Source organism: Taurulus bubalis (assembly GCF_910589615.1).
Source record: "Taurulus bubalis genome assembly, chromosome: 6".
Classification (NCBI taxonomy): Eukaryota; Metazoa; Chordata; class Actinopteri; order Perciformes; family Cottidae; genus Taurulus; species Taurulus bubalis.
In genome coordinates, this window is record NC_136594.1 from 18,529,897 (window position 1) to 18,545,315 (window position 15,419).

The window sequence follows — 15,419 nt, forward strand, 5'->3', positions numbered from 1 at the left end:
TGTTCTCAGGATTCTATGCTCTAAACATCAGAGTTCTATGCTCTCACCTCAAGGTTCTGTGTTCTCTGTTCTCAGGGTAATATGCTCTTACCTCAAGGTTCTCTGTTCTCAGGGTTATATGCTCTAAACCTCAGGGTTCTATGCTAAGACCTCAAGGTTCTCTGTTCTCAGGGTTCTATGATCTGACCTCAGGGTTCTGTGTTCTCAGGGTTCCATGCTCTGACCTCAAGATTATATGTTCTTTGATTTTAGGATTCTGTGATCTGACCTCAAGGTTCTGTGTGCTCTGTTCTCAGGGTTCTATCATCTAACCTTTAGGTTCTATGATCTGACCTCAGGGTTCTATGCTCTCACGGTTCGAGCATAGAACCCTGAGGTCAGAGCATAGAACCTTTAGGTTAGAGTCTAACCTAAAGGTTCTATGCTCTGACCTCAGGGTTCTCTGATCCCAGGGTATCTGTTGAAGTGCCTTTATGTCGGTATCTCTCAACATGGTAAGTGGTTATCAATTATTTCAATGGAGTGAAACCATTCAAGTTTACCAGGTAGCTCTCACAGTGAGTGTATAATGTTGATCTGGTTGAATGGTTGCTGCTGCTCTCCAGTGCCTGTGACCTTCATTGCATCATATCTTACATTGGAAGCTTTTTATCCCCTCTGAATCCTTGATATAATTGTATGAATAAATTCCAGTATTTATCAAAATGGTCTTGTTTTATAATGATTGGCCACCATGGGGCGCCATTTTCCTGCCATCTGAGGTCGGGTGACGACCCACGTGTTTAATTTTATGGGTAGGCCTCAGACTCAAACCTGTGAGCATGAATCTAGCTGCAAACATAATTACTGCAAATGATGGATTCAAGTTTGAGTTAAATATATAATTATAGAGGCAATGTCTGACGTATTTGTATTAATATATTAACATATTTGTTTTTTAAAAATCATCAATTTGGGGCTCTCTCCACACTCTTGAAAACGGGGACACAAGGAAGTCCATGACATAGAGACAAGGAGCTTTACTGATGCACTACAACAAGCCTTATACAAATACAATAACTGCCTCTCTGCTATTTCACCATGTCCATAGAGCTGGCTACTACTGGCCAGTATAGCTGGGAGTCTTATAACTGTTGTGTTTATTATCTGTAAGAATAAGAAAAACTTAAAAGACTGCAATCAAATAAGCAATTCCAAGACTTGGGTCTACCAACTTGTGACAGTCTTATATATTTAGTTTTAAAACAATGAAAATAAAAAAGCATAACAACTTGCAGCTCTGAGTGAGAGTAATACAAAAGAGTGATAATCATTAAAACATTTCCCATAAACAAAAGTCTAATGCTGCTTAGAAACTGTTGTAAGAACACGAACTGTTAACTATACTGGCGAGAAGAGGTTTCACACAGTACGTCACCTTCACGGACACTGAACTCATCATAGCTTTTATGTTTCTTCCTATAGCCCCTGAAGGCAACTTAATTAACAGTGAACAAATTAACAGGTGTTTCGCAAGCTAAACAGATATTTAAGCGCCGGTGATCCGCCTTCCTCCATCTTCATCATTCCTCTTGTCTCAGGAGCAGAAATACGGACCTTTGTCGTTTCACGTCAACATGAGTGGGGTTTTTACTGGACTGCTGAGGGCTCGGCGGGCTCTTGCTCACAAAGCAGGTGTGATGATCCAACAGAGAGCAAGTTACATCCGCGGCAAACCACCCAAAGATAAAATTGGCGCGGCGGTAAGTTGACAAAAGTCCTGTCAAGTTTTCCAGAAGCCGGATAATGTCTTGCATTTAAGAGCTGTAAATGTATTTTGAATTATTAAATGTGACAGTAACATGACCCTGTCCTGCAGCAAACTATATTCGTGCTGACCGTGATGACTGTGACCATCCTCGGGCCTTCTGGGTGGATCCTTGCCCACCTGGACGAATATAAATCCCGTGGCTGATGGGGCCCTGAAGGCATCGTTTGCACGTGTTAAAGTCACTAAGCATGCTGTTGAAGTGCAATTTGAACCATGTCGGGTGTTTTAACATAATAAACTTGAGTATCAATTTTAATTTCGTCAAACTGTATTTCTTCTTAATTGACTGCAGTTCAGCCTCGGCACCACTAGTTGTCGGAAGCTGTCGGCGGAAGTGAAACCTCTCTGCTTAAAAACAGGCTGCCACAAGGCATCCACAGTCGAGGGATCCTGTTGTCCTTTGGGAGTTTTTATATAGCGAATCATAACACGGAGCCGAAGTGCCTTTTTTAAATCGCCATGAAGCCGAAGCTGACGACGAACAACAAGCGGCCAAAAGCAGACCTCGCTGAGGCGTCTCTGTCTCTGCAGGAGGAGCTCGCTGCAGCGATACACGGGGCGTTTGAAGCGGCCGTGGAGATCGCAGTTCGAGAGGTGACGAAGCTTGTAGGTCAGGCAACAGGAGCCGTCCACGAAGAGATGCGACGAGAGAACGAGTCCCTCAAACAAAGACTGCAGAGAGCTGAAGATATGCTGGACTGTGCGCGCATGGAGGAAAGAGGCGGCGGCTTTCCTTCTGTAAATAAACTCCTGGATGCTACCAACCGCACAGATCCAGCGCCTCTCGAGTATAGACGGAAATGCCCGAGTCCCAAAGTGCACAGTTGCACGGGGATCCGAGGTGCCGCGCCTCCTCCAGGTCACAGCCGTTCGCACCAGCCCCCCGAGTCCCAACGTACACACGAGGAGCAGCGATCCGGCGACAAAATAAAGACTCGTGACAGTGGCGCTGCTTCAGAGAAACGAGGAGACTATGAAAGTGCGGTTCCTTGTGACTCCTTGACTGAAGGTACGCGAGCCAAATGGCTTTTATTTTCTGTTTGAACACGTTCATCATACCCTTTTGGTCCCTGTAAAGTAGAATGTATCTTCGTCTAGTGGTAAGCGTGCAGAGACACGGTTACTAAAAGGGTCTGACTGCTTTTCACACATCGCAGAAATGCAAATCTAGCATTTCATACTTGCTAATTGCAACTGCATGTGCTAAAGTACAGATGGGTCCCTTCATTTGTCTAGACGGTAATGAGAAGGACGTTTGTTTACGCTTGTGAAGGCTACACATCAACATATCATTTAACTCGCGTTCACGACACAATGTGGAACACTCACTGAAACCCCCAAAATTTCTAAATCCTCTACACTTAATGCTTATTATATTGGATTTGTATTTTAAAGACTCTAAAAAGTCTTGAGCACCTTTTTATATTCCTGTGGGATTGCCATTGTTCTATTACAGTATGGTCAAATTATTTTAATAGTCATTTGATCCATGTTAATAAATCTATGTCTTAAATACAAATGGATTTGAATGGACAATTTAATTTAGCAGAGGATGAAGTGGCAGAAAATGTTCTCAATTATCTGAATAAATACTTTGACTAGACCGTTTAAAGAATATACTCATTGTATTATGTTCCAATAAATAATGCAGAATGTATGATGACTTATTCACTGTGTATCTGTGATCTTTGTTTCCAGAAGTCGGTGAAGAGATCTCTCTATGTGCGTTGAGGGTAGAAAGCATTAACCAGCTGTGTTCAGAACTGACTGCTCAAGAATACGACTCGCCAACACTTCCCAGCAGGGATGGCGAGTCCACTTTGAAGCAGTTTATTGTAAAGCAGGAGGAGCCAGAGGAGGGAGAGGATTCAGCTTACTGTTTAGACTCAATCAAGGTGGAGGATTTTAGCCCGGAGTGCATGACTGCGGCCCAGCCCAACGTGCTGGAAGAGTGGAAACCAGAAGTGCCGGACATTCAGTGCCAAGACTCAAATGCTTCTCTGTCCTGCACCAGACTGGCTCAGGGTAAGAATAACATATGACAATATACACAAGTGTCTGGAACTACAACATGTCCCTAGCAACAGATTATGTGGGTTTAACTATTCAGATTGGTGTTAATCTTTACATCCAAAGTGCCCAGTGTTCCCTTTCAAACAGCATTTTGACCTGAGGGCACTTATAATAAAATATATCTCTGCTAATGTTGACTTTGATCAAATGTCTATTCAAACTTAATACAATCCAAAGCCTTTCCATTGGTCACTTTTGTAGTATTGATCAGTTCTACAAACAATATGAAATCAGCCACCTTGCATGATATTCATATGGCAGTCAAGATATCATCTTCATGCATTCAGTTGCTAAATTTCAACATCTGAACTTCCAATTTGGCTGCTAAAGATCAATGTATTTTCATAACATTGTGAATGCAGTCAAATAATTTTAGAAAAGCAAAAACTTTCAATAAATATGATCTCTATATGCCTATGGTTGACATACAATAAAGTGGACTCTTCTGCCATGTTGAAGATTATGTGTAACTTAAAATACACAGCTTGCCACCTAAATCCTCTGTTCATTAATTACTTCAAGATGAAAAATAAATAAAAATGTCCTTTAGTTTAACCTCCACATGACCACTAACAGATGGTCCATCCCTCTTCTTAGACTTCCCAAACATCTTCCAGTTGGAAGAACCAGCTCTCATCCAAGAAGCCCCTCCACAGGTTTATGGAGTCCATGTGCGGACCAGTCGCAACCTCGGCCACACCTTACCCAACCTCTACACCTGCAAGTCCTGCAGGCAGACGTTCCCCCTGCCCAGTTTGCTGCGGCGGCACCACGGCCAGTGCCAGCAGAAGCTCCAGCAGTGCTGGCAGCAGCCCATAGATGGAAGCAAGAGGGCCAGGGTGCAGCTGTACCCGCCGGGCTGCAGCCCCTTCCGCTGCACTGTGTGCAACCGCGAGTTCAATCGCATGGAGAACCTCAAGACTCACCTTCGCATCCACACAGGAGAGATGCCGTACACCTGCTCGGTCTGCTCAAAGTGTTTCCGTCACTCTGGGGCCTTAACCAGGCATTTCCGCATCCACACCGGGGAGAAGCCTTACGTCTGCGGACAATGTGGGAAGTCCTTCAGAAACTGTGGGGGGCTTAAATTTCACCAGCGTTCACACAGCAAGCAGCTACAGTAGCTACACATTTTTAAATGGCAACAATTAATCTCTGGCTGCTCCTTAAACTGTAAGATAATAGGGGACCACTTCCCACATCTCAACATGTTGGAGCTGTCATGTTGAGGTCAAAGCATTAATTAGTACTGAAGCACATTTAATTAGCTTTATTTCTGTGATCTTTGAATGTGCACAGATTTGACCATCTGTGTATATTCAAAGATCACATAAATAAAGCTAATTGTATTTGCCCTCTGAGGCAAATGTGTGATTTTGGGTTCTAAACAATTAATTGCATTGAATCAGCTCAATTCTCATTAGTAGAAAGACAAAACACAGATACTGTGGTGATCCGCCACTACGGTATACGATGGCTCAGTAGCAAAGTGTGGAACCGTTCCGTGTAATTCTGTTTCTTATTCATGACACTCTTGTTATATTTATTGGTTTGTTTTCAAATATGTATTTAATTTGGACATTCATTTGATCAATTACTTGTGGAAATTGCTCAGAAAGTGGACATATGTCCGCTTTGTTTTACTGTACCAACATACTACGGTATTCACCTTAGAATTGAAAACTGTTTAAAGATCAGCGGGTGTGAGTGACTTGCTGTCGCATTAATAAAATCTATTTTATTTTTGTGTATTTAGTGTTTATTTTAAAAAAAATCTCTATTCCCTCTCTGTTACTCCCTGTGTGCATGCGCTGGTGTGAAAATAAAGCGCAACATTTCTGCAGACAACCCAACTATAATCAAATGGCCACCAGCAGCATTACTAGGTTGTTATTAAAGTATATTCTGAAATGTGTTTTGCCTGTCGTTACTTCACACTTTCTGGGTTCAAATCCCAGTTCAAGGCTTGTACCGTAAGCAATATTTTGATATCACAGCTAAACCAATCATGGTCCAACATGCAACTAGAGGTGGACACTTCTCCAGTGCACATATAGTGAAAATTATACTTTTTAAGGATAGGAGACATGTTATGTCTCTTAGTTACATTTTTTAAATTAAGAATATTTGTATATTTAGTCAGGATTTTTCAGTGAGAGAAGGAATTGCATTAATGGAAAAGTATGAAATAAGGGGGGAAAAAAAGGTAAATTGAATTTAAAACACCTCCATCAGACTCAAAATTCTTCTTCTAAATAGATCAATACACTTTATCCATCCATAAGGGGACATTTGTCTGTGGCAGCAGCAAGCAAAGTTACATAGACATAAAATTAGGTATGAAAAACAATCTCTATATACAGCAGAGTGTATTAAACAAATGTGCTAAAATGCAAAGTATAAGCAGTGTATATGACAGTGAAGAAGTTTTGCATGAAACCTTTTGATAGTCACTTGATTTATTTCAACTAATCAATGCATACGTCCTCCACACTTAAAGTAGTTTAAATCAGTTCATGAAATCCCACATCAGTTAGGCCACCCTACTCTGTGATCGACTGTTTCGGACATCGGCCTTTTTTTGCTCGGCACTCGATTGTTCGGCCTGGATTAAACGAGGAAGCGGACGTTCTCGGAACAGGACGAAGCTAACAAAGCCAGCTAGGACAAGCAGCCAAACAGCATTTATCTGCTTTACCCGTCGGGTTTCTCAGCAGACAACCGCACAGTTACATAAACACGCTGCAGGTTCATGTTCACGCAGGAGAGCAGGCTGCTGCCATGGTGACCGGGCCGGCTGAGTTTGGAGGCTCTTCCTTCCTCCAGGCTGACGATGTCGGTGGGACTCGCTAGTTCCGCCTGAGCTGCTGCTGCTGTGCTCGAGTTGGCTGCTGTTGGACACGCAGCTCGTGGTATGTTGTCTTCCTCTTGCCCGGCGGATAATATTGGCTAAAGTAACTACCACATCCCTCACCTGTTCCTTCTGTCAGCGAGCCAAGTGAACTTTCCTGTTTGACAGCGTCTCACAGGCCACCGCGCTGATTTAACAACAACAAACACACACATCCGGTTTCAGGTTGTGATTACTGGTGTTGAAAACAAAGCCCTCAAGTAAAAGTGCGTTCTGAAGATTACATTAGGTACCTGGTGGTATGGACACTTTGGAGAGATCACCTCGCCGTTTAAAATTAAATGCCCGTCTAGTCCTTTAAGTCAATGATGCTGTCAGAAGAACTCACATCATTGTAAAACAAAAACAACAACAACAACAACAACATATATATATATATATATATATATATATATATATATATATATATATATATATATAATTTAACCGTTTACACTCCTCATTGACACTAAACAGTTCTGTGAGATTTTTGAGAAATATTACCTTTTTATAAAATAAAATGTACTATTGCTTGAATTCTTCCTTAAATATGTGTTTGACCATAAGCACATTTATAATGAATATACTCAACAAAAAAAGAGCACAACAATGGTGTGTTAGTATCAAACTATCCATTGCTGAAAATGAGTAATTTAACATTTTGAAAATATAATTTGCCTTTCTGGTTGAAAGTTTTAAGCGCCTCTGTTGGGTGTGTTCGGAGGTGTGCCGCACCACAACCTCAGCTGGCTAGTGTGGTTTCCACTTCGTTTAAGTTTTTGTACACAAAGAGATGCATGCTTTTGCTTCTGTGAACTGTCAGCTCTTTGTGTCTCAGCTGACACACACTCTCACCACAGCATCTCCACCTGCTGTTATGACTATTAGCTGAGCGAGATTCAACAGCATACTGGCCACCTTGTCGGCTGCTTTCACTCCACTTAAGCAGGTCTCCCTGCCCCTTGCTGTTGTATAACAAGCAGTCGGCCAGCAAAGTCGAATAGAGCACACCGCCTGTGTTGCACCTGTAGCCACACCTGTCTGTGATGGTATGGTGTACTGACGCACCTTGGAGTACACTTCACCATCACTGCATCTAGATTGTTAAATTGCCTTTTTATTAGACATTCAAAGGTTTCAGTCTCAGTTTTCTGTTACAGTTGATAATAGATGGAAATGGTTGTGTGTGTAACTGAGAGGTCTGGGACCAGTATACTGTCTCTGTACTCCTTCACAGCTTCTGGACAGACGGGTTCAATACCGATGTGTCCGCTCTGCCAGTCTCATTGGGACAACATTATGAAATAGCTTTGTTAGGACAGGGCCTGTGCCATGAGCAAGTTAAGCATCTTTTTGTCGTTGTACTGTCAATTCGCTCTCTGATTCCTGCCTGCTTTCTTTTCCTCACTCTGTACAGGGATGGCTTTGCACAGCGTGTCCCAGGACCCCTCACACGGTGTGGGGGAAGTGGGCGAGCTGGCACACACATTATCTAAAGAGACCCTCGGGTCTCCAGATGCCTCTGAGTTGGGGAGCCCGCGGTGTACACCAAACTTTGACCTCTTCAACATGGTTGTGTCCTATAAGAGAATGGCTCTGTTTCTAGAACCAGCTGCAGATGCAGTGGAGCTGACCCGCTTCCTGCTTGGGTGTGTATGTGTGTTTGTCTGCGGCCCGCTTGAGCATCATATGATATAGGCAATGGCTTTTGGCCTTGTGTAGCAATGGCAGGAAGCCACATTTACATTGTAGTATTCACTGTCATCTTATGTTTTTGTTTTTATCCCTCAGATGGAAGATGCCGCTGTGCTCTCTGCTTGTCTGTATGTTCCTCAATGTCTTCTTCTGCTCTGTTAATGAAGGTAAGATAAGGACGTGGGCATTAATATTGATTTTGTTTGACATTTTATAAGACACTTGAATCATTTATTAACTTACTGTTGTGTCTGGGTCTCTGGTGTCAGTGGGTTGGATCACAGTGGGTGTGGTGGCAGTGGCGACGCCTGCTGCCCTGGGTTACCTGCAGGACAGGTGTGGGGGAAGAGCCTCCGATTCTGAGCTCCACAGGAGGCGCTATCACGCTGTGCACCGCAGGGACCTGCAGACAGTGCATCTCACCAAACAGGAAGCCATGCTGGAAGTCAAAGACCTGTAAGACAGACACTGCAGGGGATGGGATTGTGTGCTGCAAGGCTAACCAATGATTATTTTCGTTTCCGAGTCTAATAAAATGTCAGAAAATAGAAATAATAATACAAATTCTAATTGTTACATCAAATCATAACATTTGAAAAAGAAAGTATTTTGGGTGTTTCTGCTTCTAAATCTGTTGAATGTTACATTTTGTGAACACTAGTTGGTTAAAGCTTTACAAATGCAGAGGTACTTTATTGAGTTTTCATTGTAAAACACATTTATATACATAACTTACTGTTTCTCACCAACACTTATAATAATAATAATAATAATAATAATAAGCATCCTTGAGGCATTACAACTTATTTTATTCTTTTCCTACTACAACGTTTGTAAAGTCGTTTAGAACATTAGCCAAGAATTTACATATTCATGTCTGTGTTTGATAACAATGCGTTCCTAATCGTCCAAACATTGCACTACAGCTCCGCTTGTGGTCACAAACTCTACAGATACCTTTTTAAATTAGCTTGTTCTCTTTATTGTATAGCATTTTAAAAAGTAAAAAGACTCGCTGATAATGTCAATATCAAGCAGTTGCTCTTTTTGGAACAGGTTTGTTCAGTGCTTGTTCATGTATGGCTTGATTGATGTCTTTGTTGTCCTCACCAGGTTGAAGCACATGGATGACATGCTATCCTCTGCCTGCATGTCAGCAGAAATTTTTTACAAGGTCCTATACTGGGACAATCACACCAAGTCTTCAAGGTACACACACACACACACACACACACACACACACACACACACACACACACACACACACACACACACACACACACACACACACACACACACACACACACACACACACACACACACACACACACACACACACACACACACACACACACACAGATAAAGGCAGTGAAGATATTCTAAATATTTCACAACAACCAAACTATCCCTTTTAAAGAAGAAGTAACTTTCCACACAGTAACTTAATTGGTCTGTGCTCTGTAGTGTGTGATCTGGAATAGCAGTAGAATATATCTGTTCATGTAAACACCTTAATTTAAATATGTCATATGAAAGCCCAGATCAGTGTTACTGTAAACCTATTAGTCACTTATGTGGTGTAACGTGTGTGAGTGAGACCTGACATTTGTAGCATCTCCTTCTAGGTTCTATGGAGGGATGTTAATATTGATGTGCCTGCTCTACATCACTCCTCTGGGCTGGGTCCTCGCTGGGCTCAACAGTGCCATCTTCCTGTGGAACAGAGACTTCTGCAGAGGTTAGTACATCATGTCTGGAGGGAGCACGGCTTAACACGTAGCACTAGCTCTCCTTTAAGAGAATAAAGGTACATTTTCTCTTGTGGTTCCAGTGTTGTTGGACCTTAGGAATCTGCTCCACATGGGCCAGGCCTCAGAGGGAAAGTGTAATGAACAGGAACACGGCTTGTTGGACAGGACCCCCACACCAACTAGTCTGGAGGTGAGAGGAGATGATGTATGTAGGTTTTGAATACTGAAGGATTTAGAGGTTGTGATTTACATTAATACCAGCCGTGGCTGTAAGCTTCTTATCCACGTAATCCCCTGCTCTCAATGTATTTATCCTGTAAGAGAAATGCAAATCCATCAGTTATATCACGGCCGCTGTCCAAGTTACTGATACTGGGACCATTAACTGTGTGTGTGTGTGTGTGTGTGTGTGTGTGTGTGTGTGTGTGTGTGTGTGTGTGTGTGTGTGTGTGTGTGTGTGTGTGTGTGTGTGTGTGATAACAGGACCTGTCTCCAGGCAGCGTGGAGGAAGCTGAGGAGGCAGAGCCTGATGATGAATTTAAGGATGCCATTGAGGTAAATACTACTCTAACTTAACTCTACACCTTTCTGCCACATGTTCTTATCACAGTTTGTTTTATTCCCTAACTCTGTAAACCCCTCGCTTGGTGGTAGCGGCGCCGGTGGTTTTGGTCTCCGTCTACGAATATCTTGTTTTATGTTGGGTTTTTTTTTGTACTGAATGACTTATTTTCAAGAAACTCATGAGCACATATCTAGTTAAACACAAGATTTAAAGTGGTTCTCTTGTGTGATTCTGTGTATAGAAACACATTTTTACAGATCTGTCGATTTAATTCAACTCATCAATCAGTCAACATAATTGTGTTGGTCGACAAATTTCTTCGGTTGAGGACAGCCCTCGTGAAATCAAAGACATGGCATCTAATATCTATTGTTATATTAGCCGCTGTATGATAAACATTTTTAAGGACAAAAACTCTGCATAACATGTTTTGAATCACAATTGTTGGAGCTCGCCATGATTGTGTGAAAAGAATCCTCCAATCATGATGTTTGTCCTGTTTTCCTCTGCTGTCCTCTGAACTCAGGATCCTTCGGTGTCCCTGCAGGTGAGTCCCCTCCCCTCCCTAAACTCGCACTAAAGAACTACTTGACACATGAACAACAACTTCATGTGTAGTACCTTGTGTGAGGTGACCTTGTGGTGTAGTTCTTGCTTTGCTTTTTGAAGCATGGTCTGGGGTATGAGTCTGTGGCATTACACTGAATATTATCAGTGTTTGTGGGTAACATTTTTCTCATGTGTTATTCTACTTCCTGATAAGGAACCTCCTTTGGTCTTAGTGGTAAGTGGATTCATACTGCCTCCCATCCATCCATCCATTCATCAGTCTGTGTGCTGTTCCCTTGGCATGAATTATGTGATAGTCACTCTAGAATTACAGACCCATTATTGTTGTCTCCAGTAATCCCATCGTACAGAGTGCTCATTCATTTCTAGTCTTTAGTGAAATCGGCTTTTCCCTCCACGTGCAATTTTAGAAAGATGGACTCATTAACATGTTGCAGTGTTTGTGTTTTGATTGAAAGCATGTTATGGACAAGAGTTTTGCATAGTAGCATAATTATTTATTTAATTACATCTGATGCATGAAAGAGTTTCTGCATAACAACATATGTATTTTAGAGTTTCTGATTAGCAGACTTTGCCTTTTCAGATGTTGCAGTTTTCAAACTGGCTCTCTACTATTCAACTCACAGGAAGCAGAAACAAGTTATCCTGTCCCTTAAAAGCTCTGTTTGTTTCTCTTACTATTATAAAGTCATAGTTGGGCTTTTCATCAGATGAAGATGGGTACCAACCGGATGTTCGCTTATTAGTTTACAGGAAGTGGGGAAGGGACATTGTCGGTAGATGGAGGTATACATTTTGGTTAGTATAAAGCAAGGACGTCACTATATCAGAGTCTCACTACATGATCATAGTGGCCAAAAGAATTCATGATAAGGAAGTTATCACGATTCTATAGAAAATGAGCAGGAAAAAAAGATAATGTATCAGTCAGCTTGATCTTCAACGTTGTTTATTGTGCATGGTCTCTTTTAAAAAAAAAAAGCAAAAAAGAATTGCTCTCAAAACATGAGTGTAGGGAGGTGGAGAGATTCTGTAACCATAACTGTACAAAAAGGACACTTACACAAATGGATGGTGAAAACGCATCCAGATGAACAGAAATTCCACAAGGCCGAACATGTGCCATCAATACAATGTTCTTGTCAAATAAAACAAAATCACTTGCGGGCAGCAGAACACAGATCTACATGATATTATCGTATGTGTATCATTAACACAATAACACTATTTTTACCCAGTATACAGGTATAAACAATGCTTGTTGTATCTGTATTGGGTCAGCATTACAAGGATATCAGGATACAAATTGTTTTTTTCTCAGCTCTTTTCGGGGTTTGTTGTCTTTATGTTTGGCAGATGGATCAAGTTCAGCCTTAAAAGTATGCATGCATGTATATTTCCATTTCAGATAGTGTTTTCCACTTTTGTCTATCTCACTAGTGGCCTTAGTACTTGTCATCACCCTGCTTGATTTATTTGCCAAACATCTATTTCAGTCCATTCAGAATAACTTTTCTCCTTTTAACCCTATCACTGAGTTTGGCTCGGTTTCTTGGTCAGGTTTTCATACTCCTAAAGACAGATTTTATATTACAAAGTGTCTGACTGCATTTTTCTTTGTTCACCCTGCCCCCTCTCCCTCAGGAGGATGATGACGGGCCTCTTGGAGCTCCGGAGTATGACACCATCTCTGAAAATGGTCTCTTGAGCCGCAACGAACCAATACGCAGCAAAGTGTCTAAACTGACGGAGAAACTGCGTAAACGCTACCCCACCACCAGCACAGGTCAGTCTGCTCTGACTCATCCACTGGTTTATTTTGCTCAGTGACTAAAGAAGAAACTGCTGCTCTCAATAGATGAAATTCATTTCATTTTTCTCCATACTATTTGTCTCTGTGTTTTTCTCCAAAGGCAACTGTTCTAACTGCAACGCTGTCTTCTCTGTGCTGAAGAAAAGGGTGAGACTGAGAACTTGTGACAACAGTTACAGATATATTTAGGCATCACATCATCATTATATTTAATCTAGTCTTCCTATTCCATTGTCACAAGCTTCAATGCGATTTCCTCTTTGTATTACAGAGGAGCTGCAGTAACTGTGGCAACAGCTTCTGTTCCCGTTGCTGTTCTTTCAAGGTGCTGAGATCTTGCATGGGGGCAACAGGTGAGAGAACTGACTCATTTCCACATTTTATTTTTGGACTAACAAAGTTGCATTATCTTGTCTCTGTTCCTGTTACTCTGTTTGTTGACTTGTGATCTTCTCTCATTGTTCTCTCTTCTTCAGCTCCAGAGGCCCAGAGAGAGACAGTGTTTGTTTGCGCTGCCTGTAATTCCTCTCTCATCAAGTTATAGTGGGATGGCATGTCAGTCTGGTCTCCTTGTGGACAGCTGGGGCCATTCACTGTTCGCACTTCCTCGAGCCCTTCTCCAAGTTACTGAAACCCTAAAACATGCCTTGATTTTCAAGTTAAGGCCCTCCTATCTGTCAAGACCCCCCCACCCCTTGCCTTTAGCAGTGGCATCCCTCCTAAACTACTCGTGTTGCATATGGGACTTCTACTGTAATGTGTTCAATATTTCCTGTTTCAACTCTCGATGAAGAACTGGACCTTGTGAATCAATGAGACTGGCTTCAGAGCACCAGGGCTCCAAAATCAAAAGGACCTGCTCCCTTTGCTGAGCAGAGGCAGGTGCAGGGTGGAGGCCAGGTTTGGGCTGGTGGTGTCTGGTTTATAGGCTGCTGATGGTTTTACATACTTTGCCTCGCCACACAAGTCGAATATGGATTTCTCCAGCCCTGTGCCGCAGTTTAACTGTACTGTAACGCTGAGAGGACTAAGACCGACATGCTGAATGCGATGGCGTGAGCAGAGGCGGGCAGTTTAAACTTGGTTTGTTCAGATTAACAAAATAATGGATGAACGACCAAATGAAGCTCTATAATTGACACTGCGCGCTGGCTGGCCACTAATACACTTTACCCTGTAGCTGGTCAACAACGTCATGTGATCAGTTCTGGGTTTGTCCAAGTCATTGGGGACAATGTTTTTCTCCCCCACCAGCTTGAGGCGCTCACGAGACATAAGGGGAATAGATATGACATTGCATAAAACAATAGTAACTCTATGGCAGTAAACTAAAATTGCATGGCCTGCAATGAATTACATTTTAGACAAGTTGCCAGCGGTGGTGTTCTGGAGGGCATTAAATGCGGCTTTGACTACATGTAATGATCAAATTGGTGCATCATTGTGGTCGTCTTTTTTCCTGAGTTGTCCGAGTTTTGGAGTAAAGCAGCAGCCTATAAGTAAAAAAAACTACCAGAGATCCCTGGAGCCCGTGCTTTTCCTCTAACTGGATCAAAGTCGACCCAACTGGAAATTAAGTTGATTAAATGGACTGAACAACCAGCTGTAATTGTCATCAGAGCCTCACTCTCTTGCAAGCAGGACTTAAAAGGACTGGTGTGAAGGCGTCGTATCCTTCGTGGTGGTTGTTTTAAACATGATTCAGACACATGATTGTAATAGTTTGCTTTGCTTTTATTGTAATCCCATATAAACTGTTACTATAAATTGTTCCCCTATATCTAATATATTTAATTTAAATCTCTCCAGAAAGTGCAAGTCATTATTTGACCTAATGATCAAGTCTGTATATATTGCCCTTATTTTATGAATGAAATATGCCACTGTTGAAATAAACTCATGGTTGATGATTTCATTAACTTAAAAGTGCTAACGATGGTCTTTTTGATGTGAAGATTTCTGTCAGGTTCTGCTATCTGAAGTTCGGCCATATTAAAAACACTTGAATAAAAGCAACTACTCAGAGCAATGTTGAAAGATAAATACCACTAAATGAATTGTTTGTTTCAGAGTTCTCAGTTTCAAATAAACGGATACGTGATTGTTTATCTTTCTGAAATCCAAATTGAGATTATACAGAGAATCATCACCCAAATCTGTTCCCCTCAGAACCACAAACTTGTCTTGATTTACCTTGCAGCTCATTGGGTTTTATAGCTTGTTTTGGTTCTTTCTCGCTGCTCTCATCA

General features: G+C 41.8%; 2 protein-coding genes across 2 annotated transcripts; both read left to right on the top strand.

The window, feature by feature from the left end:
• Positions 1-2,269: 2,269 nt before the first annotated feature.
• LOC306737463 (uncharacterized protein) lies at positions 2,270-5,785 on the top strand (the record flags this gene model as incomplete). Its single annotated transcript, XM_079219197.1, has 3 exons — positions 2,270-2,819; positions 3,509-3,835; positions 4,481-5,785. The coding sequence occupies 3 exons, from the start codon at positions 2,270-2,272 to the stop codon at positions 5,005-5,007; spliced, it is 1,404 nt and encodes a 467-aa protein (XP_079075323.1). The 3' UTR covers positions 5,008-5,785.
• Positions 5,786-8,192: 2,407 nt separating this feature from the next.
• zfyve27 (zinc finger, FYVE domain containing 27) lies at positions 8,193-15,175 on the top strand (the record flags this gene model as incomplete). The annotated part of the gene is made up of 13 exons (XM_079219493.1): positions 8,193-8,422; positions 8,565-8,635; positions 8,738-8,924; positions 9,582-9,677; positions 10,094-10,206; positions 10,300-10,409; positions 10,703-10,774; positions 11,311-11,331; positions 11,548-11,568; positions 13,002-13,143; positions 13,271-13,317; positions 13,442-13,523; positions 13,647-15,175. The coding sequence occupies 13 exons, from the start codon at positions 8,193-8,195 to the stop codon at positions 13,712-13,714; spliced, it is 1,260 nt and encodes a 419-aa protein (XP_079075619.1). The 3' UTR covers positions 13,715-15,175.
• Between the last annotated feature and the right edge of the window lie 244 nt (positions 15,176-15,419).